The sequence below is a fragment of the Microtus pennsylvanicus genome, chromosome 1 (genome assembly GCF_037038515.1).
Source record: "Microtus pennsylvanicus isolate mMicPen1 chromosome 1, mMicPen1.hap1, whole genome shotgun sequence".
Lineage (NCBI taxonomy): Eukaryota > Metazoa > Chordata > Mammalia > Rodentia > Cricetidae > Microtus > Microtus pennsylvanicus.
In genome coordinates, this window is record NC_134579.1 from 23,910,586 (window position 1) to 23,938,089 (window position 27,504).

Consider the following 27,504-nt stretch of genomic DNA (forward strand, 5'->3'; position numbering starts at 1 on the left):
CCAGTACCCAGATGCTAAGCAATAGCTATAGTAAATATGGAAGGTTCAAAAACCTGTGTTTTCAGTCCTCCTGGTATTCTGTATTTATTTATCCCTTGGATTCTCTCTTTACTTGCTCTGTGGGGAGGCCCAGAGGCTGAGAAAGTGAATGCAGCCTCTAGTCAATAGCCAATGTGCCGAGGAGGTCCTCAATCCAAATGCCTTCAAGGAATTTATTCTCATCAATAATCTCTGCCTGGGAGAGAGCTTGAAGCAGATCTCTTTAGCTGTGCACCGATACACTGCAGTTTGGAGAGCTTCAGTGCCCCAAGATGCAGGGAAGGCAACCTGGAGTCCCAATCTGTTGAAATGGAGATGTGAATGGTATTTCATGCCACTCAGCTTTGAGATGCTTTGTCACCCAGCCACAGGTAATTATATCATTGATTATAGAAGTAGCAGGGCTTCCCATGGGTCACAAAGCTGGAAAGTGAATCTATCTATCTCTATCTATCTATCTATCTATCTATCTATCTATCTATCTATCTATCTATCTATCATCTCTGCTTGTATTAATTGCAACAACCTGGCAATGGTGATATTGATTATATTTTGAAACACAGTGATGATATATACATTTTACACACACACACACACACACACACACACACACACACACACACACGAGTTCACATATAGTTAAGACATGGTAGAGACTGAAATGAAAATCAAAGGGTCTCCATTTACAAGCTGGGCTCTTTTCTCAATTCGAAGGGGAGATAAGAGCTGGTGGCAGGGTTATGAGGGTAGAAAGCAGGCTTCTTGAGGGAGGGTCTTTTTAGTCACTTTTCTTTCTTAGAGATCTGGACATCTTGAAATGAAACTTAACATAAAGGAATTGACCATCATGAAAACGCAGCCTTATCACATACAGACTGTGTCTATAAACAGTTAATATGTATTTCACTTTCTAAGCAGCCTCTGACTGAAGAGCTGAAAGTTCTTAGACACAGTAGATTTCTAAGCTCCTTCTTCAGTACCATGCCTGCCTACATGTTGCCATGTTTCCTACCATGACGATGATAGACTAAACCTCTGAAACTAAGTCAACCTCAATTAAATGTTTTCCTTTATAAGAGTCGCCATGATCATGGTGTCTCTGTAATACAATAGAACCCAAACTAAGACACAAGGCTATATATCACTTAAAATAGGGTTAGCGAGACTGAAGAATTTTTTTCACTTAATTTCAATTCATTTAAATCCAAATGCACAGGTCTAGAGACTGTTATTTTATTGCATATTTAAAATTTAATTTGGGCTCATATGGAGAGTAAATTTTCCAAGTCTCAGGCTCCAAACTAGAATTTTTGCATATATTCATCTAGTTTTCAGAAAACCCGTTGAGACCCATTATATTATTTATATTTCATAGAGCAGAAATTTAGCTATCACTGATAAAATAGGCTTCCTCAGATCAGGTGAGAGACAGGATTAAAAAGTCAGTGTGGGTCCATATCTATTTCTAGTGCAGAGAAAAAGGACCAAGTCAACAGAAATAGAAAAAAAGAATGACAAAAAGCAGTTAAAATGAGGCTCTTGTTACAATACATTCTTTCATTTTATTCCTTATGATAAACAATTTAGCCATAGCAAATGTTAGTTTTTAAATAACCATAATCCAAAATTTTACATAGAATATTGTTTTCCTCCATATACATCGGTGAACTTTAAACATCTATGATATATTTGTTTACGTTATTATGACACTAAATAAACACAGTAAAATCCTTCATCTTTTGTAAATGTATAGGCTTGTGCTATACCTTAGGGGAAGCCATAAGCCACTTGAAGAGAGATGGTGTGGACAGAAATGGTTCCCGGGCAGGTAATACTTATAGAACATAGGAGGCACATGGTGAATCTACATTAGCGCGACGATGAGTATTCCATTTCATCAGCCTTGCCTCTTCACTTTTCTTTAGGAATGTGTAGTGCATTTGCAAACAACATGCTCAAATCCCAGAGAGTTTGGCATTGTGAATTATAGCTGTAGAGGAGTAGAGACTAATCACATTTGTGTGGGAAAAATAAATTAAAGCCTGTGGACTGTTAACACGATGCTAATACTTCCTGCGAGACATGGAGCCTTTCAGCAGAAGAGTCAGGAGCCCCTGAAGGCTTCTCATCTTCCTAAGATTATCCTCGCCTAAGCCGAGCAAGACATTCCAAACAAATCAAGCCTTAATACCTCACTGCAGACCAGGTTCAGTCAGATCAACACATTTCTGATATAGCTATTTGTTACCATAAAAGCCACTGCTCACTCATAGTGTTTCCCAACTATTTCTTTTGGTTATTTACCAAGTTTCTTAGTGTCATTTTGGAATGCCAATGAATTTTAATCATGATATTGGATTAAATGTTTTAGGCTCCCTTCTAAAGAGACAGAAAGGTCTCATCATCTATACCCAGTGTTCAGCAAACAGTTTAAAAGCACACAGAAGGATCTACATAAAAATACAAATGTTAAGGCCACTGGCAGTAGACTAGAGCACATTTGAATTATTTATTGACTGCCTTTTCATTTAAAGGTAAGCACTTCATAAAAATCTGTACTTGCATAAAAGATAAGGGTGCCGCCTTACCTTTTCCATTACTTATGTAACTTTTCTAAAAGAATAGATTATTTAAAGTTTATAAAATGCAAAAAATGGCTATTACATTTGAGCACATTTCTATAGAAAGAAATCAAATTTTATTTCCCCCTTTAAAAAAGTCTGTTGTATATGGTCAAATTCTGGCATTTTATTACTAATATAAAATCTCTGGGAACATGTTTCTCAATATTTATTCCATAGTTAGAGCAACTTCATCACACTAGTGACTAAAGCCAAGGGGTTTTTAGGAGGAGTTTGTAATAACTAAGGGGATTTTAGCTCCCAGAACCTGTTGGGCACCTTTCATTTTGTTTAAATAATCAAATTAGTGAATAAGATTAATCTACTAAAGATACAACCGGTCATTTTACATCCTCCTAAAACATAAGCAAAAAAAAAAAAAAGCTGAAAGGACTAGTCTGCTCTTTATTTTAGAAATTCTTTCTAGAATATTTCTTTAATGCATAGCTAGATTTTGTTTGGAATCTTGATGGGATGGCAGGGATCTTCACAAAATTTCTAGTCACCAATAATGCTGCTGCAACTGCTTTTTTATTTTTTACAGGTATATCTTAGAGAGAGCATTTGGTTGATTGTCTACCCATATCAGTAACACTTCTTCCATGTCCCCAGTGAAGCTGCCTGTGCTTCTTGTGAGGCAAATTTCACAAGAAAATCACAGATTTCACAAAAGAATACTTTCCGCTTTCCCAGAGCACATTAAAGTTATGTTTAGATTGCCTTTACTAAGTTTCTTCAAAGTAATGTATACACCTGTATTAAAAATATTTTATTGCTGATAAAAGGCAGCTAGCAACCGAGCTTTCAGCAGACGCACATCTTTTTGGTTGTTGGTGGTGTGAGAGTTGTTTAATGACTAGTTTGGTGGTTGCTGACACTCACTGGATGGCTGTTAGTTCCTTCAAATGACAATGAAGCCTGCTGTCTACAAAAGGCTTCTCTGCAGTGTGTGATGCTCTTTGGTTGCATTTCATAAACAGTGTATCTTCTTTCAAATTTGTAGTCATTTCCAATTCTGCTGCTGATTTATCAAATGACTTAAAAGTAAACCCTCTACTATCACCTCATCCCTGCCCACAGCACCTTTCTCCAGGAGTATATTTCACCCAAAGAAACCACTTTTCAGAGCTCACTTATAAGGAGCAATTGTTTATCTGGCAATGATGTTACAAGGTGTAATTGAGTTAAATATCTTTAAATTCTATCTCTAATTCAGTTTCTTTGTGATTTTACCATATCTGTAGGTTCTTCTCCCACTAAAGTCTTCAAACTGCCAAAATTGTGCATGAAAGTTGAAAGCAATTCTTCCAGATGAATATTAATATTGATATCCTGATCTGTTTTCATGAATCACGGATGATTTTAATGGCTTCTACAATGACAAGTTTTTTTTCCAGAATGCCTCTAATGTGTTTTGTCAAACCTCCAGAAGATCCCATTTTTATGTCAGCCATGACCTTATAAAAGACAGTTCCTAAGTAGTAAGGCTTGAAAGGTGAAGTTACTCGTAGTCTATGGGACACAGTAGGCTTCGGACATGAGTAACATAAAAACATCTTTGTTTCTTCTCCATCTCCATGTGAGCTCATGGATGACCAGAGCCTTGCCAATGAGCAGTAACATTTTGAAAGGAATTTGAAGGATCAGTAAATTCCAACACTTGGCTTAAAATATTCATTAGATTACATTGAAAATTGACTTGCTTGTTCTCTATATAGACTGAATAGATTTAGTAGATTCTTAAGGATTTTTGACTAGTAAATGAACATTGGGTATTGGCTTTATCTGAAGGTTGCTGTTTGTGTCATAGACACTAACAAGAAAGGCAGCCTATGTTTTAAGGCTTTGGGGTTAGGATGGCTTCTTTCTGTTGAGTGTGGAAGTTCTAAAGACCTTATCTGCCAACAGTAGGGTCCTTTGCTTTCATCTAGACTTCATTTTACTATAACCATCTTTATGTGCGATCCTAACTTGGTCTGTGGGAGAATAGGATGAGGCCTACACATCAGTGTCTGCTGCCTCACTGTTCACTTTGCTGTTGGAGAGCAAGCTCCTCTCCTTCACTTCAAGACCTGATCTGCGACCTTCAAATCTCTCTCTTACAGCATTTTCACCCCTGCCCACCTCTGGGGGAGGAAGAGAGTTCAGTCCTAACTCCGGATTAAGCTTTATGACTTAAGGGAATGTGGATGTTTTGATCTGCTACCCATACCACTAAAGAGTCTTCTTTATGAACAATGGGTCACCTTTCTCTTTCTTTACATGTGCATGGAAAGAGATAAGTTTACTTTTCTTCAAGAAATCCCAATTTATGTTTAGAGATTAGTTTATGAACTGGGCTAAGACACCAACCTTTCAGCCTATTCCAGATTTGACCAAGCCTTTCTCACTGAGATGAATTATTTCCAGCTTTGAGTTTAAAGCAAGAGCTATATTCTTCTTTTAGCTTCCACACTTAGAAGTCATTGTTGACTTAATAATATGCCTCATTTCAATACTGTTATCAGAAAAGAGAGGGTAAAGGAGGGGGAAGAAAGGGTAATGGGAGGAGTTTTTCAGTGGAGCAGACACAGTTCACACAATATTTATGAATGTACTAAGCTTGATGTCTTATAGGGACAGAGTTTAAAACAAAACAGAAGACGACTATGGCAGTATCAACTGTTAGCCAATCACAGATCACAGACATAATAACAGCAACGACAGCATTTAAAACTTTGTGAGAATTACCAAATGTGATACAAAGATAGGATGTGAGCTCCTATTGCTGGGTGAATCATACTGTTTGGCGCAAGGTTCCCATGAACCTTCATGGTGTAAAAAATGCAACACCTGAAAAGTGCAAAAGGGCAAAGTGCAACAAGATGAGGTAAGCCTGTGCTAAAACCAGAAGTTCCTTCTGGTTTCTTCCATCTAGTGCCTCTATTGGTGCAGGCACAGAATAGACTTGAAGGCACTCAATTCGTATTTGTGGACAAACAAAATAATGAGCAATTATTGTTCTACTAAAGCTATATGGAATACACTTGCTTCCTGATATAACTCAGACTATCCTCTTTTCTTCTTTATTCCAGGTTCAGTGTTGAAATATCCTTCAGCTAGTTCTAACGCCACATGATTAGCAGATGGTCTGCCAAGTGCACTGCTCTAATCTGATCGTGCTTGCATAGACCAGTATATCCCTTAATATGTGACTGCCAAGAACCAAGCATAAATCTCCACCAAGGGTCAACTCTGAGCAGGGTAGGAACCCTGGTATCCACATGGGCATTCTGCCTGAGATATTATCTGTCCTCAACCAGTAGACAATCATTTGTTTGGCATGTTTCTAAATTAAGGCATTCCATTCTGGCAAAAATTGCTAATTAGCACATATTCTGTTGTGGGAGGAGGAATGTTTCCTTGAATTTCCAGGATAAGGAGGGGGTGGGGAGCGCTGGGCTGAAGCTTGAGGGGTCGGAGAGTATGGTGGAGGCAAGTCTGTACAGTATTCCATCTCGTGGTCGTACGTGTAGGGGGGTGGCGCCACTGGAACGAAAAGGAAAACAAATCAAGCATTTAGTAAATATGTTGGTTACTGTTTTAAACCGGTGTGCTAGCTATTTTGAGAAGCTAAATACCCTTTGCTTCCCAAACTATTAATATTTGTGTAGAATGCACACGGGTATGGCTGAACAGATGCATTTTCTGTAAGGTACTGCCCTGGTGAGGGCATTTGGAGTTGGGGCTAATGGAAAGTTGCTTGGAAATAGGATGCTGAAGGGGCAGAGAGTGGAGATACAGAGGGAATTTGAGCTTGGCTGAAAGTACAGAAGCAGAAGGGTATGTGTATTTCAGCAGATTATGGAGAAAAAGAGAACTGGAAATGGAGCCTGGGAGCTGGATTCACCATTAGCATGCTGGCCTTGATGTCATGGGTAGATTCAGTGCTGTGGCATTCTTAAGAAAGAAATTGTAAAATTCATTTTTTTTTACAATTTTTCCTTGTATATATTCACTGAACCCAATACTGTTTATAAAAAGACATTTTTATACAAATGCATATGGCACACTGAATATGTTCTTTTATAGGCTCCACCCTCCCTTTGTTCTCCTTTGCTGTGCTGTGGGATGATGGTCTTGTATTCTGTCACATGTATTATTTTAATAAAATGCTCATTGGCCAGTAGTCAGGCAGGAAGTAGAGGCAGGGCAACCAAAACCAAAAAATTCTGGGGAAAAAAAAGGTCAGTCTATAGTCAACCCAGACTCAAAAAAAGCAAGATAAAAATGCTTCACTGATTAAAGGTGCCAAGCCATGTGGCTAACATAGACAAAAATAATAGGTTAATGTAAGTTATAAGAGTCGATAAGAAAGCCTAAGGTAATAGGCCAACCAGTTTATAATTAATGTAGACCTCTGTGTATTTCTTTGGGACTGAACGACTGCGGGGACTGTGGGACTGCGGGGGAGGGACAGAAACCTCTGTCAACACTCCTTGTTTAATTTCTGCTTTCATGTCATAGATGATGTTAGGTTTCTATATAAAATCTAGGAATCACAAATAGGAGCCACGATGCCTTTCTGAGATGGGCTGAATTCCCTTACTAGGATGCCCTCCTGTCGCATCATTTCCTCCTAAACAGCGTAACCTAGTTCTCCGTTGTGACTCGATGCAATTCTACTGCCTGTGGACCACATTCTGTCCACCTCTGTGTTGCTGGGTGTTGGTTGGTTTCATAACCATGGCTGTGACTAGTGTTGTGTAACACGGACGTGAAAGCATCTCTGCGGTACTTAGAAAAATAGATTAGTGGATGTGAATTATTAAAATAGATTTGTGAAACTACTCCCTTAGAGGGAGAGGCAGGCTGCAGAAAGGTGAGGTGACGGGAATTAGAAGACCTTCATGACAGCAAGGAGGAAATATTCACAAAACAAGTGACAGAGTATAGGTCACTGAGAAAGCAGGAAGGTGTAAGAGGGTGAAAGCAGAGATGAAAGCACTGGGCAGCCAGCACGAGGACTTCCAGAACTTGCGGGACACAAGTTTTGTAATGGAGATGAAGTATCTCCAGAAAATCTGTCTTAATTTTATTTACTGTAATGTATTTTACCACATTAAATAACCACATTTACTATACTTGATAGTGATTTCTCCAGCATGCTTGTTTTGTAGTGATCCTAATTCGGTCTCCAGGGGAGGAAGAGAGCCACCTGGGAGCTGAAATTCATCCATGTCTTCATGATGATAAACCAAAAATAAAATCACCCCCAGGACCTAGATCCTACTTGGGAAGTGACAGGCCTTAACTGGTCACTATGAATGTAGCATAGATCTCAAGACTAATGTCACAGTAATGAGACAAAATCACCAAGCTTTTGGCATTGCAATGACAGCAGAAAATAGCTAGCATTTCAGCAAACTGCTCGTCCCCCAAGGACTTGACAGCTTCCCAATAAATAGGCACACAGGAGGCTTCAATCACTAACAGGCACATGCGTGCACACAGGAGACCTCAACCACTAACAGGCACACGAGTGCACACAGGAGACCTTAACCACTAACAGGCACATGCACATAAGTCTCAACCACTAACAGACACATGCATGCACACAGGAGACCTCAACCACTATGAACATGGAAGCAGTATTTCTCCTGGATCCCTCTGGTGTGCCTCTTTTTACAAAGACCTTGCTCTTTGGAGTTATGTACTGACCTCCCTATAGACAGAGGAAGTGAAGAAAGAGAATTTAGGAAAAGAGAAAACAGGAATATGGATGCATCCAAGTGAGTGGTTTATTCCCAGAGAGAGCCCTGCTCTGCTGAGAAGGTACTCCCTAGTGCATGGGAGAGACAACATCTTTCATCAATCAGAGAAGTGGGCTAAGTGACGATACCAGCAAAGAGGATCTAAGCTTCTTTAACCTTCCTTCAGAGCAGCCTGACTGTACACTCTGTCTCGACAACAAAACGGAGTAATTTCTGGGGAGAGCAAACACATTCTTGTGAGATTTTGTGCCCATTTCCTGGCTCTGTTAAATACAAGAGGCTGATAGAAAGGTTTATGGAATGGTCTTGCGCATACCAAGAAAAGAGGCCCTACAGCCTTCACATGAACTAGCAGATCCCAGGAAGCTCCTGGTCACACTGGTCCTTGTAAACATTTAGTTTCACTTTGGTATTATGCTGAAGCTTCTTACGCCCCTGGTGATGTGGGAGTCCCTTCTGTGTGCTGTGATTACTGTTAATGAATAAAGAAACTGCCTTGGCCTGTTGATAGGGTAGAACTTAGGTAGGCAGGGAAGACTGGACTGAATGCTGGGAAAAAGAAGGGTGGAGCAGGGGAGAAGTCATGAAGCCACTGGAGACAGACATGCCAGAACTTTGCTGGTAGGCCAAGGCCTCATGGTGATATACAGATGAATAGAAATGGGTTAAATTAAGATGTAAGAGTTAGCCAATAAGAAGGTAGAGCTAATGGGCCAAGCAGTGTCTTAATTAATATAGTTTTCTGTACGATTATTTTGGTTCTGGGCAGCTGGGATGAATAAGCGGTCTCCTCCAACACCCTGGCATGAGGAACACAGTTTGACTTAGTCCACATACTGCCTCCCCTTCTTCCTCTGTTCCAAACCCATGGTGTGTGTTTATGCCTCTGCGACAGTGCACATATGTTCTGCCATGACATAATGCTGCTTGTGGAGAGTTTTCTGACAATCCTTAGGGCTCATGCTGCTGTGATTGAACATAGCAATCACTGTTTCTGCTATGAAACAGTGTTCTCTCAATCACAAACCTTTGAGCTCTGATAAGATGACCACAGCACTGGAGCCTGGCGCTTTGAGTGCTATAATCATGAAAGTAGCACATCTTTTGTAACACAATCACTGGAGGACATTTCTGAAATCATGTATAATTGATGGTGTTATATTTCTTCAAGAGAGTAAGGTCTCATGAGGAAGCAAATATTCAAGGTATCAGTTTTGAAATTCCTAATCAATCTTAAGGGGTTTGGTTCCTTTCAGTTGGGAATATGATTTCTGGAAGATGAGACGAGACTTTGACACTGTTGCATAGATGGTATTCCAACCCCCTGATGTAAGTAGTATAAATATGCTATTCCTCTTTAATGTCACATATGGGTGTCTATAATATTTAAAAACAGATGTTGAGTATGGTCATCTGTAATCCCAGAATTTGGAAGGCTGAGGCAGAAGGATCTTGATTTTGAGGTCATCCTGGGATATAAGCAGAGTTCCAAGTCAGTTTGGAATATATAGCTAAACCTTGTCTCAAAATGACTGGCTAAATAAATGAATAGATGAGTAAGCATATAGATACTGAGGGAAAATATGAATTTCAGAGAAGAAACACAGTGTTTTCAACATACTCAAACAATATTTAAAAAATATTAGAAAATATGGATGCAGAAGAAAATCATCCTGAATTTTGTCACCTGATAATGAGGTGTCACCCCGATACCTCTGGGGCATTCACACCTTCGCAGTCACATACAATGGCGCCATCTTTGCCACCTCGTATCATGGCAGTGATTGCGTTGCTGTGTAATCTCACCAATGTTTTATTATTCCTGGGTGTGTAATATTCCACGTTACATTACCTATTCCGAGAGTGACATCTTTATGATTATAAATGACTGACAAGCATCTTCGCACAGGAGACTTTATTGCTGGGAATGATTCCTCTGGAATAAAATTCTAGAAATCTTCTGGGTTAAACAGTGCCTAAGTGTTATTATTTGCAAATGCAGGCCATGGTGAATCTATTTACGAAAGACACTGACATGGCACAGACAGTCTGTCATTTGGTATTAGGAAATTCATAAATGAGAAAACATGGCTATTTTGTCCATCATTTCTCTGATCAAGACTGAAGTTTGCAGCATCCATATTCTATGGTTTTCCTTGGAACTCAGATTGGGTAGTTTATGTATTTACTCACCTTTCTTTCAGTCTGGTAACTTATAAATTGATCTCTTAGAGTTAAGAATAATAAAGCAACAAACATATAAATTAGACGTTTTCATTTTAAGAATAATTTGTCAACTAGGTGTAGTGACTCACACCTTTAATCCAAAGGGTGGATACAGCCATTCAAATCTCTGTGAATTCAAGGCCAGCCTGGTCTACACAGGGAGATCCAGGTGACTCAAGACTTCTTAGTGAGATTTTATCTCCAAATGCAAACAAATTATAAAACAGAGTAATTTATCAAGGCTGCTTATTTTACTACATAATTTTGGATATTCCAAAACTTAAAGTTGTATATAACAACTTTTTTAACCTTTAGTTATCTGTGATTTGAAAGTATAAAATCATTCTTATTTTCACATATCTGATTCATAACCATTCTATTTCTGAGTTTACCCTGCTTATTTTATATAATTATACTTTTTTTGAGGCAGGATATTTCTATGAAGTGTAGGCTGACAGAAACTTAGAACATAGCCCAGGCTAGCTCTGTTCCTCCTGCCTCAACTCTCCCCTGAAGGCTAGGATTATTGAGGTGTGGGTCACAGTTTTGTGTTTGGTACATTTAGTGAAATTCGTTTTTCTTTTTAAGATTTTTATCTTGGCTAAGCCAAATATCTAAATATCTAAGCCTATTAAATAATTCTTACCATTCACATTGTTATAAATCTGCTAGAGAATCTACTTGCTCTGTCCCTATGGACCAGGTGTATCTGTACCAGACATGGCTTATCATAATTATTATTGATTTTAGATGGACTTACTATCTGGTAGTACTAGTGAATTACATAGTATGTATGTGTGTATGCACATGTACGTCTGTATGTATGTGTGTATGTGTTTGTGTGTATGTGCAGTGTTGTATGCATATAGTTTATATACTTGTATACACCTTTTTACATGCAAGTTTTAGTACTGTTGGGGCAAGGCAGCTTTTCTTTATTCCATCCTCATGTTCCCTACCCAAAGCGGAAAGTTTACACAAAGGTTCCTGAGTGGCTGGCAGGATGTCCACAGACCCATCCTCTGACACATCATACAAATACAGCTGTTTCTCCTCCACATAAGTCCAGGATGCTATTCCCCTTCCTCTCAGATAACACCGGAACAAATCAACTTATGTCCTGCATCCTGTGTCATCATGAGAAGGCCACTCTCCTAGGATGGCATACATCTTAAACTTGTAATGCAGGAGGGCTTTGCACACCTAATGTGACCAATTTTCCAAGCTCTCCACACCCACTTTGCTGTGGAAAACAGCACAGAAAAGTCCTAGGTGTTGGTTCTTCATCCCTTCAGCTAAGGAATGAGGACATTCTTTTCCAACAGTGTCTGTTCTGTGCTGTGTGCATGCATGCATGTGTGTGTAGATCAACCAAAAGTGTCTCCTCCTCACTCACTGAGGTGGGTTCTGTCACTAGGACTTGGAGCTCACCATTGACTGCCTAGGTTGGTTGGCCAGCAGATAGCTGGCCTTTTATCAGCTGCCGCCACCTCACATTCCTAACAGTGTCCATTGCTCACAGAAGTGTGAGCTCTTGAGAAGGGATTTGCTGCAGGCTCAGAGGAGTTTTGAGTTTGGGGAAGGAAGAGGAATGGAATACTGTTATCTGAAGTGTATGGATGGGAACAACGGTTTCACATTTGTTTCAAATTAAAAATTTGATTTTTGCATTGACAAGATGTCTCATGGTAATAACGGTGTTTGCCCCAGAAACCTGGCAACTAAGTTTTATCCCCAGAACCCACCAAAAACTAGAAGAGTTGTCCTCTGGCCTTCATATGTGTAAAGAGACACGAGCACCCACAAATATCACAGAAACATATACCATAATAACAATACTGATATATTTTTAAGTATCTGATTTTCCTGCAAAAGATGGATTCCTCTGCCTCACTATCAAACCAGAATTATGATTTTTCTTCTCATCCTACAACCTGCCGGGCCAGAACATATACACACTTATGATGTTAAAGCCATTTTTCAAACCATGATGCTATTTTCTTTTTAAATATCTGAGCTCTTTTCAACCACACAAGCCATGGGAGTCTAACACTTTCTACCTCTGTCTATTACTATATCTTACAGATATCTGAAACCAGTCCTGTCCCATATATGTGTTTACTGAGGACTTAGCATAAGATCCATGGTTAGTGATGGCCTCTAAAATGTCCATGTGAGCCTGCCTCTTGTCCCTGTGACATTTATGCTTTTAGTCATCCTTTTCTCCCCCTGTCATTAGCAATTGTGTTCATATTTTATAAATCTTTAAATATGATTTCTGTTTTTTATTTTTCTGGTCTATTCATTCCACCACAAATTTGGTCCTTATGTTGATTTGCAACATATTGAGGACAAATCAAAGAAAACTATTTAAATTTATGTCCCCTCTCTTCCGTTCGCTTGTCCTTTATCAGCTGGTATTTATGCACCGTTACTCAAATGACTCCTTTGCATCTGTTGTCCAGGCTCTTATAGCATCCTGTCACTATAGTAACCGTGATGGGAGGGATGATTAAAGAGAGACACGTGTGAGTCTTCTTAGACTATCACTGTGCCAAGACATGGACGGCTAGAAATTGGAATTTCCCCCCAGGGATCCTTAGCTGACAGGCCAAGGATGAAGCCTGATCTCAGCCAGAGGAGGAACTTGTCTCCTGGAAAGAGGTTTCACACAATTTTGACAAGTCATGATGTCACCTTGTAGGAAAGACTGAAGCCAAGACAAGAATGGGTCAATGATGGGTGAGACCACACCTTGGCCAGTACTGTTAAACTGTGCATAATTCTTGCTCTCTATTTAGATCTAATCCTCATATTAGATGCCTAAGGATGGACTGATGGTGAGTGGGAGAGATCATTTGGCTCCCTTTATTTTTTCCCCCTCTTCCCAGTCTGGTCACAATGAATAGATACCCTTGTTTTGCTTTTCATGATTGTCTATTTAATTGGTCTATTGAGGACTGATGGCTGAGCATAGCTTGTTAGGGCTGCCAGGGCACAGGCTCTGAGAGTAACAATGCTAGCAACATGACTGCCTGGCAGCATCCAGACTCTGATTAAGTCCAACATTTAAATTACCCTTATGTGTATGTAGGAGCTTAATACTGCTAGACAAGAAAACAACCATGCAGCCCAATCTCACTTTAAAACAGTGACCTTTTCTTAGATATGCTGTCTGCTGGTGTTGCTTACAAAGCATGTTCTACAGCAGGCATTCTACACACCCCACATCCTGAGGTGGGTTTCATGCTCTCCTCACTCTCTTTCCCCTCAAGTTTATCTTTATACCTCTTGACTCTCAGCAAAAGACTGGGTTCTTATTTCATGGAGAAAACAGGAACAAAGTGAAGAAAAGATTCTCATATCTGACCACCAAATCTACAGCCTCTAAGAGAAAGAGAGTATTCCTTACTTATATATGGGATTCTATTCTCTCATGCTCAGACTCTTATTTCTAAAAATTAAATACATGATTATGTGTATGTGATGTATATTTGATCGTTGTGGGCTCTGTCATACATATTGGGTCAGAAAACAACTGAGTTGGTTCTCGCCTTCCAATTTTATTTGAATCACATAGATTAAACTCAGGTCCTTAAGTTCATCACACACTAAGTCATCTCTCCAGGCAAGACTTTGATCTTTAATATTGCCTCCTGCATTCTAAATTTACCAGCGTCCTCCTTTTTATTTTATATAAGTATATTTATTGCTAAAATACAAGATATCATGAACTACAGTTCTCTCTGGAAGAAATCTAGTTCCATCTCTATTTTCTTGATCCACTTTAAAGCCACTTTAAAGTAAAAGCTAAAAAAAATTGTGCCTATTTCTCTACTTCATCACACAATTCATATGTGGTGGTCAATATGAGACTCCTCTGTATAAACTCATGGCAAGACTCTTCCATGGTCTGGTTAAGGGGAAGGTTTTTATTGTAGACATAAGAGAGAGAGTTAGAATGACAGAGAGGGAGAGAGAGAGAGAAAGAGAGAGGGGGGAGGTGTAGTAATAAGAGCAGTGGGGTTGCATCCCTGGCACCCGGCCGCCCGCATGTTTAGCTTTACCCAAAATAATTACATGGAAACTATATTCTTTTAAACACTGTCTGGCCCGTTAGTTCCAGCCTCTTATTGGCTAGCTCTTACATATTGATCTAACCCATTTCTAATAATCTGTTTAGCCCACGAGATGGCTTAGCAGGGAAGATCTTAACCTGCATTTGTCTGGAGTGGGAGAATCATGGCGACTCACTGACTCGGTTTCTTTCTCCCAGAATTCTGTTCTGTTTACTCCGCCTACCTAATTTTCTGTCCTATTAGGGCCAAGCAGTTTTCTTTATTAATTAACCAATGAAAGCAAAAAATAAATACAAGACCCACCTCCATCACGTAGGGATGTAAGGAGAGAGAGAGAGAGAGAGAGAGAGAGAGAGAGAGAGAGAGAGAGAACATTTATAGACATCTGGAGGAGTCTAGAGCCGAGAGAGAAAGAAGCTGGCTGAACATGGCCAACAACAGACTGCACATTGCCAGTACTATCTGAGAGAGAGAAAAATAGAAGAATAATGAGGGGTAGAGAAGAGAGAAAACATAAAATAGCTGGTGTAGGAGCCTAGAGAAGTGCCAAATTATAAGGAGGATAAGTAGTTGCTGGGTGATAGGGTTGGTAAATCCACAGGCTGGAGGGATTTTAGGGTAGAGGAGGGGATAAACAGGTGTGGTAGTTTGAATGTAGTTGACCCTATTAACTCATAGAAAGTAATACTATCAGGAGGTGTGGCTTTGTTGGAGTGGGTATGGCCTTGTTTTAGGAAAGTGTATCACTGTAAGGTCAGGCTTTGTGGTTTCATATGATCACAATACTGCCTAGTGTCTCAGTTGACTTTCTGTGGTCTGTAACGTGTAAAACTCTCAGTTACTTCTCTAGAAACATGTCTGCCTTCATGCCACCATGCACCCTGCTATGTTGACAATGGATTGAACCTCTGAATTTAAGTGCTGAGTTGTAAATGGGCCACCCCAATTAAATGTTTTCATTGATAAGAGTTGCCATGGTCATGGTGCCTCTTCACAGCAATAGAAACTGTAATTAAGACAGAAGGGTTAGGATTGGGTATGGACATAAAAATGCTGCTGAGTGCCACAGGTGCAGGTTACTTATAGAGCCATCTGTCCCTTTGGCTAGAGATAAGGGTAGATGAGAATGGACTTCTCAAGTTCCTGAGGAATTCTGCCTTTTGTCTAAGCACCAGAAATCCTCTTACAGTCTAGATTGAGCTAGGCTTTGGACAAGACAGTGGGTCTGCCCTTTGTGGGGGTGAGGCAGGGTACCCTTTGTGCCTGACAACCCCAGGAAAAGACTCTGGCATTTGATTACTTGGTCCCCAGTTGGTAGTCTTGTTTAGGTGGCTTAGGAAGTGTGGCCTTGCTGGAAGAAATGAGAGCAGGCTTTGAGGTTTCAAAGCTGCACATGGTTACCAGTGTGTTGTCTCTGCTCCCCGTGTGTGGCTAATGAGCTCTCAACTGTGCCTGCTGTCTCCTGCCTCCAGTCATGATTCCGTGACCCAATAGACTCTTATATGTCTAGAACCATAAGCCCTTACTTCTGCATGTTGTCTTGGTCATAATGTTTTATCATATAAATAGAAAAAAGTAACTAATACATTAAACAACACAAACAACTTTGCTGCAGCATGAGTTTTCTTTGTATAATTAATAGAACAACAATGGAAGCTTTTCCACTTCGCCTTTTTGTTCTTACACAGCTAAACAGGTTGCTAGGGTGAGGTCTTGATCATCACTGTATCAATTTTGTTTCTCTTTGCATGACTTGCATCTGCAAATTCATTGTAGCACTATTATCTTATACAGAATATTTCCAGTATCAATAAAAATTGCACATTATTCTTTTATCTATTTAAAATTATTTCATTTAAAATTATTCTGTTAGCTATTCAGTGTGTGTGGTTGTCATGGCACAGCACATGCAGCGGTCGGATGACAGCTCTCAGGAGCCAGGTTTTTCTTTTCATCTCAGGCCCTGGGAATCAAACTCAGGTCATTAGGCTTATTTGTCCAATGCCCTTCCCTACTGAGCCAAGTTGCCTGCCCAGAAAATTCCTTTAGTATGAGTGTGTGGTTTCTAAGGAAGCATGACAAGAGCTTTCCACATAAAGAGCTAGGCCCGTGGGCTGCTCTTGGTGGTGTGAGTGAGGAAGTGCATGCAGCGACTTCTTCTTTCTCTTTTTCTGTAAATGCGTGTTTTGCCTGCATGAATGACTGTGACCCACCAGAGTCCCATAGAGGCTGGAAGGGGGCATTTGTTCCTTAGCAACTGGAGTTACAGAGAGTTGTGATCTGCCACACAGGTGCTAGGGATTGAAACCCCAGTTCCCTGGAAAAGCAGCCAGTGCTCTTAACTCCTGAGCCATCTCTCTAGCACCCAGTGTTGAGGTCTCAGTGATTCCAGGGGATTTTAAAGAGTATAGGCTGGCGGTTTTATGGAGCATGAAAGAAATTTGGGGAACCAAGAAGAAAGCTCATACACATGGATAAAAATAAAAATTTTTAAATCTTACAATTTATTCCAAGTTTCAATTTGCAGAAAGACAAAATGCAAAATGCTTCACGGAATAGCTTAAACTGTTTGCGATGGTTTGGATGAGAACAGGCCCATAGACTCATATATTTGAATGTTTGGTTGCCTGGAGTGGCACTAGTAGAAAGCATTAGGCAATGTGGCCTTGTTGGAGCAGGTGTGTCACTGGGGGCAAACTTTGAGGTTTCAAACGTCTAAGGTAGGCCCAGTGACTTGCTCTCCCTGCTGCCTGCATGCTGCCAGGCTTGCCTGCCATGCTGCGAATGGGCTAAGCCTCTGAAAGTATAAGCAAGACCCAATTAAATACTTTCTTTTATAAGAGCTCCAGCCATCATGGTGTCTCTTCACAGCAATAGAATACTGAATCGGACACTGTTTTAAAATGAACATTAATTAAATCGTGTCTTCCTTTATTGATCAAGCCAATGTGTACCTAAAATGTCTACCTGCAAAACAGTTTCTACTTTCTTTTGAATTAATGGTCTCTGTTTGACTTTCCATTGTTTTCCTGGGTTATAGATTGGCCTGGGAGGGGAGCACTGACAGAAAGAGTGAGGAATAAAATGTAGTTCATTTAAAGTTTTCTTAATATCCATATATTTATACTATCCACAGCAATATTATTGGCACAAAAGGGAATATCTGAATTCACAGGTTTTTTTTTTTTTTGTAAGTAAAACCTACATATTCCTAGGCAGAACTTTGGGTCAGCTTTCTGGATATTGACAAAAGACAAAAAGTCTTGTGAGTTGTGTCAGTTCACTGGTCAGGTTCACTGAGTCCTCACTGTGGGTCCAGTCTTGTTTCACATGTTTCAGACTGAGATATAAAAGAAATAGATCAAGATCCCTTTCTAATAGAGTTAACAATTTAGAAGGAGATGGACAGTCAAAAGTACAACACATGGTCTCTTAGAAGACAAAAACTACCATGGGGAAAAAGTAGATCAGAACAAAGAGTCAGATGCTGGAGTGAGAAAGGGCAAACTGACCTTTAATCTAAGTCTTGAATGAAGTGAGCAAGCCAAAATTTTAGGCAAAGCCTTGAGATAAGAGAGATGAGAAAATGTGTTGTGAGCAAAGAAAAGAAAAGTATCATTCACCATGTTCATTTCTGCGTAATGGCTAGATAGTCTATGTCCAATGAGTAAGTACTGAGATAAAATAAATCATAAGGGCATAAGCAGTTTGGGAATGGAGATATGTGACTTTGGGAAGCATTATCATATAATTTGTTTTAACATGTGGCATGAATGACCAACCAAATAAGGGTAGATAAGTGGAAGAAGACACAACAGTGAGTGGATACCAGAGAAGAAAGGACAAATGGAGAGGTTATTCCTACACCCATCTGAAATACGTTTCTTCAAGTTGAGCAGAAAAGGGTACAGATAAAGGAAGGATTGGAAGTGGATGTACTTAGAAGGTATGTTGTGTTGTTCCTTTATTAAATGGACTGGTAGAAGGAACATGAATATGGATGTGAAAATAATATCCTACAAAGTTATCAAATTTAGAATTTACTCACTATATTTTTACTGTTGAGCATTCTATAAATTTATTATTTTTTTAATTTATACAGGTATACAAAAAATATAATTGCATCTACTTACTCTTCCTTCCTCCAATTTCTCCACATCTTCCCAACATGCCCCTTTCCCAATTTCAATTCTTTTCATCTTTTCCTGATAGTCTACTGTCTTAGTTAGAACTTCTATTGCTGTGAAGAGACACTGTAACCACAACAATTCTTATAAAGGAAAACATTTAAGTGGGGCTGGCTTACCATTGTAATAAGAGCGGCGGGCTAGAACGTAGCCCGCCCACACGGCTAGCTTTATACCTGAAATAATTACACAGAAACTGTATTTTTTTAAACATTGCCTGGTCCATTAGTTTTAACCTCTTATTGGCTAGCTCTTACATATTGATCTAACCCATTTTTAATAATCTGTGTAACACCACAAGGTGGCTTACCAGGAAAGATCTTTTTTTTTATTGAGAAAAGGAAAAAAAAAAGTTTCCCCCTCCTCCCCTCCTCCAATTTCCCTCCCCCTCCTCCCACCCTTCTCCCCCTCCCCCTACTCCAAAGAGCAGTCAGGGTTCCCTGCCCTGTGGAAAGTCCAAGGTCCTCCCCCCTCAGTGGGGCTGATCTATTGGGAGCTCACCAAGGCCAGCTGGACTATGACTGAAAAAGCATGGGATAAAACTGGACTCTCTGAACATGGCGAACAATGAGGGCTGATGAGAAGCCAAGGACAATGGCACGGGGTTTTGATCCAACTTCATGTTCTGGCTTTGTGGGAGCCTAGCCAGTTTGGATGTTCACCTTCCTAGACCAGGAAAGATCTTAACCTGTGTCTGTCTGGAGTGGGAGAATCATGGCGACTGCCTGACTTGGCTTTTTTCTCCCCACATTCTGTTCTGTCCACCTACCTAATTTTCTGTCCTATCAGGGGCCAAGTGGTTTCTTTATTAATTAACCAATGAAAGCAACAGACAGATACAAGACCCACCTCCATCAGGCTTACAGTTCAGAGGTTTAGTCCATTATCATCGTGGTGGGGAGTACGGCAGCATTTAGGCAGACATGGTGCTGGAGAGATAGCTGAGAGTTCTACACCCCGATTTGAAGGCAGTAGGGATAGAGAGGGTTACACTGGGCCTGACTTGAGAGCATCTGAAACCTCAAAGCCCACCCCTAAAACACACTTCTTCCAAGAAGGCCACATCTACCCTCAAGGCCACACCTCCTAGTAGTGTCACTGCCTGTGAGACTATTGGAACCAGTTCCAAATAGTCACATCTACTAAACTCCAGCTAGTGCTGCTCATATGTGCATGGATATGGGGAATGTAAAAAAAAGTGGCCACATTCTCAGAGAAGAATGATCTCCCTATCTTTCAATTCTCAATTGCTCCTCAGCAATGGATGTAGCCTGGAGATCATCTAGTCATCTATATCAGAATTTGAACAGATAATTACAGTTGCTGTGAGTTCATGAAACTGCTCACCTTTTCTATGTTGTATGGTACATATACAAATTAACCTAGAAACACTAATAAGATTCTCTAACTCAAGATTAAGGGCTTTGTATGTAAAATCTTTTGCACTCAATATATTTATATGTAGAACTTCTAGAAGATTCTCAACCCGTGTTTGTCAAATTATTAATATATAACCTTTGCTCTTTATTGAGAATTTTATTATGTGGAAGCTTTACTTTTTGTTTAATGAGGACTCTAAGAACTTTTTTCAATACTTTCCAAGAGACATATGTACCTACTGCCTCAACACCAGTTTATTGAGACAGATTGCACATTTTCCCCATAATTACTTGTCAGAACTCATTGGCAGGTAGGCACAGTGGATGTGAAATTTCTATTTATCTTAATTCTGGTTGACTAGCTACTGCAGTTAAGACACAGCCACTGAGAGTATGACTACATTTAAAGATAAGATGAATTGTTTCTTTTTTACCCAGATCTCTGTTCAAAACCACAGCTTCAATCTATACTTATTTGGGAATGCTCTGAAAATCTGACATTGTTTCAGTGAGAGTTTTTTAATGGTTCTTGAAGGAGTAGAGCCTAAGAAACCTGTTCCATCCTTCAAAAGCTAGCCTTGTTGCTTACCAGGATAAGAGGAGATGGCGTTGATGTGGGCTGCTCTGATGACACCCACACGGGTCCCCCGGTTATTCTTCATGCACATGCAGATGCATATGGCGATTCCTGCAATGACCCCCATGATGAACACGATTCCAAACACGATACCAGCAATTGCAGTGCCCCTAGGAAGGAAAACAAAAGCACGTTGGCCTCAATAGTCTGAAAGGCTTTGAGCCTTAAATACAGCTCATTGCTCTAAGTTAAGAGTTTCTTCACTTTTGTGCTTAAGGGAACGTGTTTTATTTATTAAGAGAAATCTTTAAATTAATTATACAATTGGTCTCTTGTATTCAATAGGTAGGAAAAACTGAAAACCTTTAAAAAAGCTCTGTATGGTACCCTTGACAAACTCACCATTCAGATTCTGCCTTTATTTAATAAATTTTAAGTTAGAGAGATGGTTCAGCAGTTAAGAACGCATACTGTTCTTCTAGGGGACCTAGGTTTGTTTCCCAGCACCCAAGTAAGGCATCTGTTACTCCAGCTCTAGGGGATATATCACTCTCTTCTGACCTTTGCAGACAACACACTTACATGGACATGCCCTGCTACACATACACACACACACGTACACACATGCCTCTTCACAAACACATTCTTACATACACACAGAAATCTTTAAAAGAATTTATAAATTTATAATAATATGAATCTCCAGTTATAAAATAGTAATTTAAAATAAAAAATAATCTAAAATCATTTGATTCTAGATTTGAATGGCTATAGTAGAATTTCATTTGTATTTTAATAAATAAATCTTGCCTGAAGATCAGAAAAGTAAAACAGCCACACTGGTCAGCCTTACAGATCAGGCAACAATGACACACACCTTTAATCTCAGTAGCCATAATGACACATGCCTTAAGTCCCATAGTCACACTAGCTTGCCATAGAAGCTAGGCAATAGTGGTGCATGGCCTTAATCCCAGAACTACAGAGGATTATAAAATGGAAAGAGATAACTCTCAGTCTCCTGGAGGCAGGATCACTATTTTTGGACTGAGATCAAGGTAAAAGCCAGGGACTAGTTGCTTTGCTTTTCTGATCTTCAGGTTGAACTCCAATATCTGTTTCTCAGTTTTTATTAATCATGCTACAAATGGCAAAAATAAGTATATTGAGCTAGGATAATATTTGTTTCAATGAAAATTAAATTCAACTTAAAATTTATTCTTTATTAAAATGCTTCATAGAATAAAGGGGGCTTTTTCCTCGTAAAACAAAGAAAACTGAATGCAACAGCTGTGCTCTTGCACAAATAAAGACAGACAATGATCCAGTTATGTCTCTATGAAAATGTAACCGTTTTTTGATTATTATAATATAAAGCATATTACAGGTATACCAAACAATCCTACAGGTCAGGCAGTTATAGAAAGGTTAAATCAAACTATAAAGGACATGTTCAACACACAAAAAGGGATGGAAAATTACCCATGAGTTAGATTGCATAATGATTTATTAACCTTGAATTTTCCTAACATTAATGAGAAAGAAACAAAGGTAGCAGAGAGACATAGGATAATAGAAAAGACTTCTGAATTAAATCAGCTGGTGTATTTCAAAGATGTATTGATCTCAGATAGAAACCAAAAGATGTGCTACATTGGGGAAGGGGTTTTGTTCTTGTTTTCACAGGAGAAGAAAAACTATGGATACCATCAAAATTAATAAAGATTCCATTTGAAAAGAAGAACCACTTTAGATAGAGAAATAATAGCTCATCCACAATTGTATGGGTGATAAGGAAACCTCAGAAGAGTTAGGGCAGGGTTTTGTTCTTGTCTTTGCAGGAAAATATACATCTTCAAAAAGCCAAGATTTTGGACTTTGGATGTCTAAAGAGGAAAAGATAACTATTCAGAAAGGACCACTGAACAAAGAGAAATGTGACTTTTGAGGACAGGTGATCTGCAACTTAAAATTTCATAGTACATTCTCTGTCCCCATATATATGTATATATATATCATATATATGTATGATATATATATATATATATATATATATATATATATATATCCCAGTAGAAATATAAACTCACTTAAAAAATCAAAGCTGGCTTTGAGGTTGGACAATGGCTATCCTTCTCCAAATTTAAGCATGTTGTTAAAAGAAAAATTCAGAGTTTCTTTTTCATGTTAGAAGTCATTAATATAGGACAGAAAGAAGAAAGATTACAGGAAAAATTTTACTTTTCTCCATACCTATTTTGTCTATATCATATCTTTCATTGAATATATTTCTATATGAATAATCCTTAATTTTTTTTTACAATGAACAGTAGATTTTCCTGCAGTAATCTTTGATGTTTCCAGGAAGAAGATGCGGCCCCACAACAACTCCACCTGGTTGATATGATGTCATGATGCTGATAGCGCTACTTTAAGACTGGTTTTGGGTACCAGCTGCTCAAGATGGTTCCAACTTGGTTAAACTGAAATGGTGCACCTTTTATTTTCATTTATTTTAAAATATCATTTTCAGCCTCTTTCCTTACCTCTGAGTGTACTGATGTCGTCTGTATCCTTTGAAGCTTTCTATACTCCTTGTGTTTTATCCGCCCTGTCTGAATTCCTTTCTTTTCATTGTACAATTTGATGACTCTCATGTTTAGTGTTCCACTCAATGTCTGGTCATCTATGAGTCCTCCCTGCTTTATTTTTTGGATGTGACTAAGGTCTGTTACCCAAAGGCACATGTGTTGGGAGCTTGCTCACCAATGTGGAATGTGAGGAAGTAAAAGGATGAGCCCGATGGGAGGAGGTCAGGTCTTTGAGAGTTTTCAGGATTTCCCTCACTTTCCTTGTTCCCTCTTACCTGTGTTCTCACCATGATTCCATCACTAATGTGATAGACACAGCTAGATGGGGTCTTGCTAGAGGTGGAGTCATGCTGTTTAGACTTTTGGATTTGAAAACTGTGAGATAAACAACCTCTTTTCCTTCTTTCTTTATAAAAGCACTGGTATTTTGTTATAGAAATGAACTAATGAACCTTTCTTTCAAAACTTACCTCTCTGAGGAGTGGAAGGGGGATGTGTTGGGGGGGGAGGTTGAAGGAATTGGAGAAAAGGAGGGAGTGGAAACTGGAATTGGTATGTAAAAGGAAAAAATATGGTTTGTTTTCTTAAAAAAAAAACAAAATAAAAAAAGAGGTTCTGAATAGCCACTCGTAACCTTAGTGATCAAGGCCGAAAGGCAGAATTGGATAAATGAAACTTGTAAGGTCAGTTTTCATATTTCTTTTTCTTGATGAGTTTCTTGTCCTCAGGAAAAGCAGATTTTTTTTCCAGTTTTGTTCTGGAAGAATATGAATCTAACTGGAAATTCCCTAAAGCTTGGACTTTTGGATGGAGAGGTATTGAATTTTCACAGGCCCTCATATGTTTGCTCCAGGCACACAATCTTGTTCTGTCATGACTGCTGACTTTTACCTTTAAAACCATGGCTTCTGAAGCCAGACTACCCTCTAATTGCAGATTGGACAACTCAAACAAATTGCACATCCTCTCTTCACCTCAGTTTTGTTGTTCTTGAAATGACAGTAGGCTTGGTGCTTATCAGCCGCTCCTGCCAGGTTTCTTGTTCTGGATTTGTGTTCACAACTCATTTGCTGGATAAATAGATTCCTACTTCCAGGGCACTGTGCACATCTATCCCACATCTTCTATGATTAGCTCATAACCTCCACCCAAAAGCAAGGTATCTTACAAATTAGAAAGATTGGAATGGTGAAAAGGACAATATGTGTGTGGCATATTGTATGACGGTCCCTGAGGCAACCTTGTATTCTGCAAACATTCGTGTTTCTACAGTGTAGGTTGGTTGTTAATATGCACACATTGCCTAGAGACCACTAGGCAACCTTGGGTTGCTTCAAAGCCTCTTCTTGCACCAATCGACCCTTCCATGCACTTCTGAAATCCTTAAATGCTCTAAAAAGTGAAAACAAAGAGTCTGAACTGATGTTACCTAGAAGACATTTCATCTCCAAGACTCTTACCCAACTCACTTCAGAAACAGAACGCCACTGAGGAATCCAAAGCACTCTTATTTACAGGAATTTTTATTATTTTTTGAATCACAGAGGTTGAACAGGTGGCAAATCTGGAAGTGTTTCTATAAGCAGTTAAAGAACGGCTGAGTCCAATCGTTTCACTGCAAAGAGAAAGACTTGTAGGCAGAGGTAATATGATGAAAAAAATGAAAAGTTATCAGGAAATCTCCTTTGTATTATAATTTTCAGTTTATGATAAGATTAAATTGGAGGACTTAATTTATGTCCCTGAAATAATCAATGGCTCAATTATTTAAGCAAAGAGTTTCCAAATCAAACTGAAATTTTGATATAAACCCAATTTATATTCATTACTCCTCTTCTCTGAAACAGAAAAAAGTGGGACATGAGGTGCATTTTGTCCCTTTGTTGACAGTTCTGGTGATGGCGCATCCCCCTAAGGTCATGTGAGTTGCAGCAGTGTGCTAAACGAGGTTGCTAGATTTTTCTGGATTAAATCTTAATTCTGGTGTCCTTGTTCCTTTGCTGCCCAATAGCAATTGTAAATTAGTGCCTAATACACTCTAAGTATAGAATTTATAGCACCATTTATCAATTAAAAGAAAGAATAAACATTGCAATCTTTGGTATTTAAATAACTTGGTCAGAAAAGAGAGAAGTTTGGTCTGCAAAGTTTAGCATCATTATTACTTGAAAAAAACTTTTAGGAATTTTTTTTTTGAAAGAATGCTTTGCAAGATGAGCACATTTCTTCTCCCTTCATGATTTTTTGCTACAAGCCGCAACATTATACAGTAATTGCTCAGCCATCTTTTCACAAACAACTTATCAGAACCAAGGGATCTGATAAAGACTAAACCAAAAAGTAAGGCTTTTTGGCGTTATTGCTTTGTGAATAAAGTGGTTGTCCTTTGCTGTAGATTTTTTGCTGTAGCTAACTCCCTTTCTGTTATGTATTTGGGAATTATTTCTCACAGTTCAGAACTGTTTAGTGAAAAGGGTTTTCCACTACCATGCCTTGTTCCTCTCTACTAGGTAAGCACAGAGATCTGCCTTCCTGCAATTATCTTTATCAGCAGGCATTTGGGTCCAGGCATAAAGCATCCCATTTAAGATATCCACAGATCTCCAAGGACATACAATTACTACCTGCCCAAGCTGCTGCTCTGGTTTTATCCCATAACATCTACGATCAGAACAGTTGATAACAGCATAGGCCAGAACTGATAATTTAGAGGCCTGAATCTCTTCTCTTAGAGCAATAAGTCTGACTGCAGACCTAGGTCCATAGAAATTACAGTTTCCAGTGTATGTGCTTTCTGATCAAGAGCCATCAGCTTCCCCTAGGTTGACTAGTTACCTCACAGCCTTTACGCTTACTGGGAAAAGTACATGACCGAAGTACATTGATATGTTTATACGAAAATGTAATGAAATCTACTATTTCATGTGCTAATTAAATAGTTTAATTAGAATACACATATACACCCTCCTAAACAAAAAAGATTCAGAGAGCTTCTAGATTGGTATATACACTGAGGTACTGGGACAGGGGTATATCATGAATGAGCATTGTTACAGGTCCCCAGACCTTAGCACAACTGACTCCATGATAGACACATCATTCAGGCCTTGGAATCCAACGCATAGGCAGCACCACCTGCCAAATCAGAAGAAAGACCTAAGCCATCAAAGTTCATTGTTCAGGGAAAGTCCCTAAACATATGGACTTTGCTTTTTGGCTTCCATAGTTATGATTCTGGCTAACTGTTCTTGCTAACTGGGATGTATCAGACCAGGATGTGAACTTTGTACTTAAAAGTTCACCCTAAAAAGGGCTGGGGACTGCACCAGGGTCCTGAACACCCAATATAATTGCTGGCTAACTAATAAAGATTTTCTATTGACTTGAACCCATGTCTGAGTGGTCTTCTCTGTAGGACACGCAACAGGAATGAAGCTCTGAAAGTGCCAACACCCCTTCCCAACACTTTATGCACCTTACATTTGGTTCTTTCTGACAAAAGCCAATAACAATAGCATATACCAATAACAGAAAGTATGGGTTTTCTTGAGTCCTGCAAGGCATTCCTACAAATGCTCAAGACCCATTGTGAAGAAGTAGGAAAGCTTTGTAGCCAAGGCACAAGGAAGTGCTGATAACCTGACGACTGGATATTTGCATCTGGCATCTGAGGGGAGGAAAAGCTTACGGGACTGAGTCCTAACCTGGAGGAATCTGAAGCTAATTCCAGTTAGTTAATATGACAATGGAATGGCATTGTAGGAAAGCAAACTGGGCTTGGTGGCACGTGTGTATCTCCACATCTGGACTGGAGACTGAGATAGGAAGGTCAAACTTCAAGGCCTTCCTGTGCCACATAGTGAGTGAAGACAGCCTGAGTGACTTACTGCGACTTGCTCTGCAAATGAAACTTAAAAATAAGACTGATCTTAGCAAGCTCAGCAAAGCAATTTCTCAGTATGGAGGAGGCCCGGGTTCAGTCCCCAGTACTGCACGTGCGTGGGTGTGTGGCTGCATGAGTGTGTGTGTATGAAAGAGACATAGAAAATCAT

The 27,504-nt window shown here is 39.3% G+C and overlaps 1 protein-coding gene across 3 annotated transcripts in view; it reads right to left on the reverse strand.

The window, feature by feature from the left end:
- Nucleotides 1-989: 989 nt before the first annotated feature.
- Nucleotides 990-27,504, reverse strand: part of Cyyr1 (cysteine and tyrosine rich 1) — a 99,713-nt gene continuing 73,198 nt past the window's right edge. The window contains exons 4-5 of one of the 3 annotated variants that reach the window (XM_075959233.1): nt 20,874-21,031; nt 990-6,188 (exon numbers count right to left, since the gene is read on the reverse strand). In XM_075959233.1, the coding sequence (XP_075815348.1) occupies nt 6,022-6,188; nt 20,874-21,031 (325 nt within the window). In that variant the 3' untranslated portion in view covers nt 990-6,021. Of the gene's footprint in view, nt 6,189-20,873; nt 21,032-27,156; nt 27,363-27,504 lie in introns of those variants that run through there. The other 2 variants (XM_075959240.1, XM_075959249.1) reach the window with 2 other exon arrangements.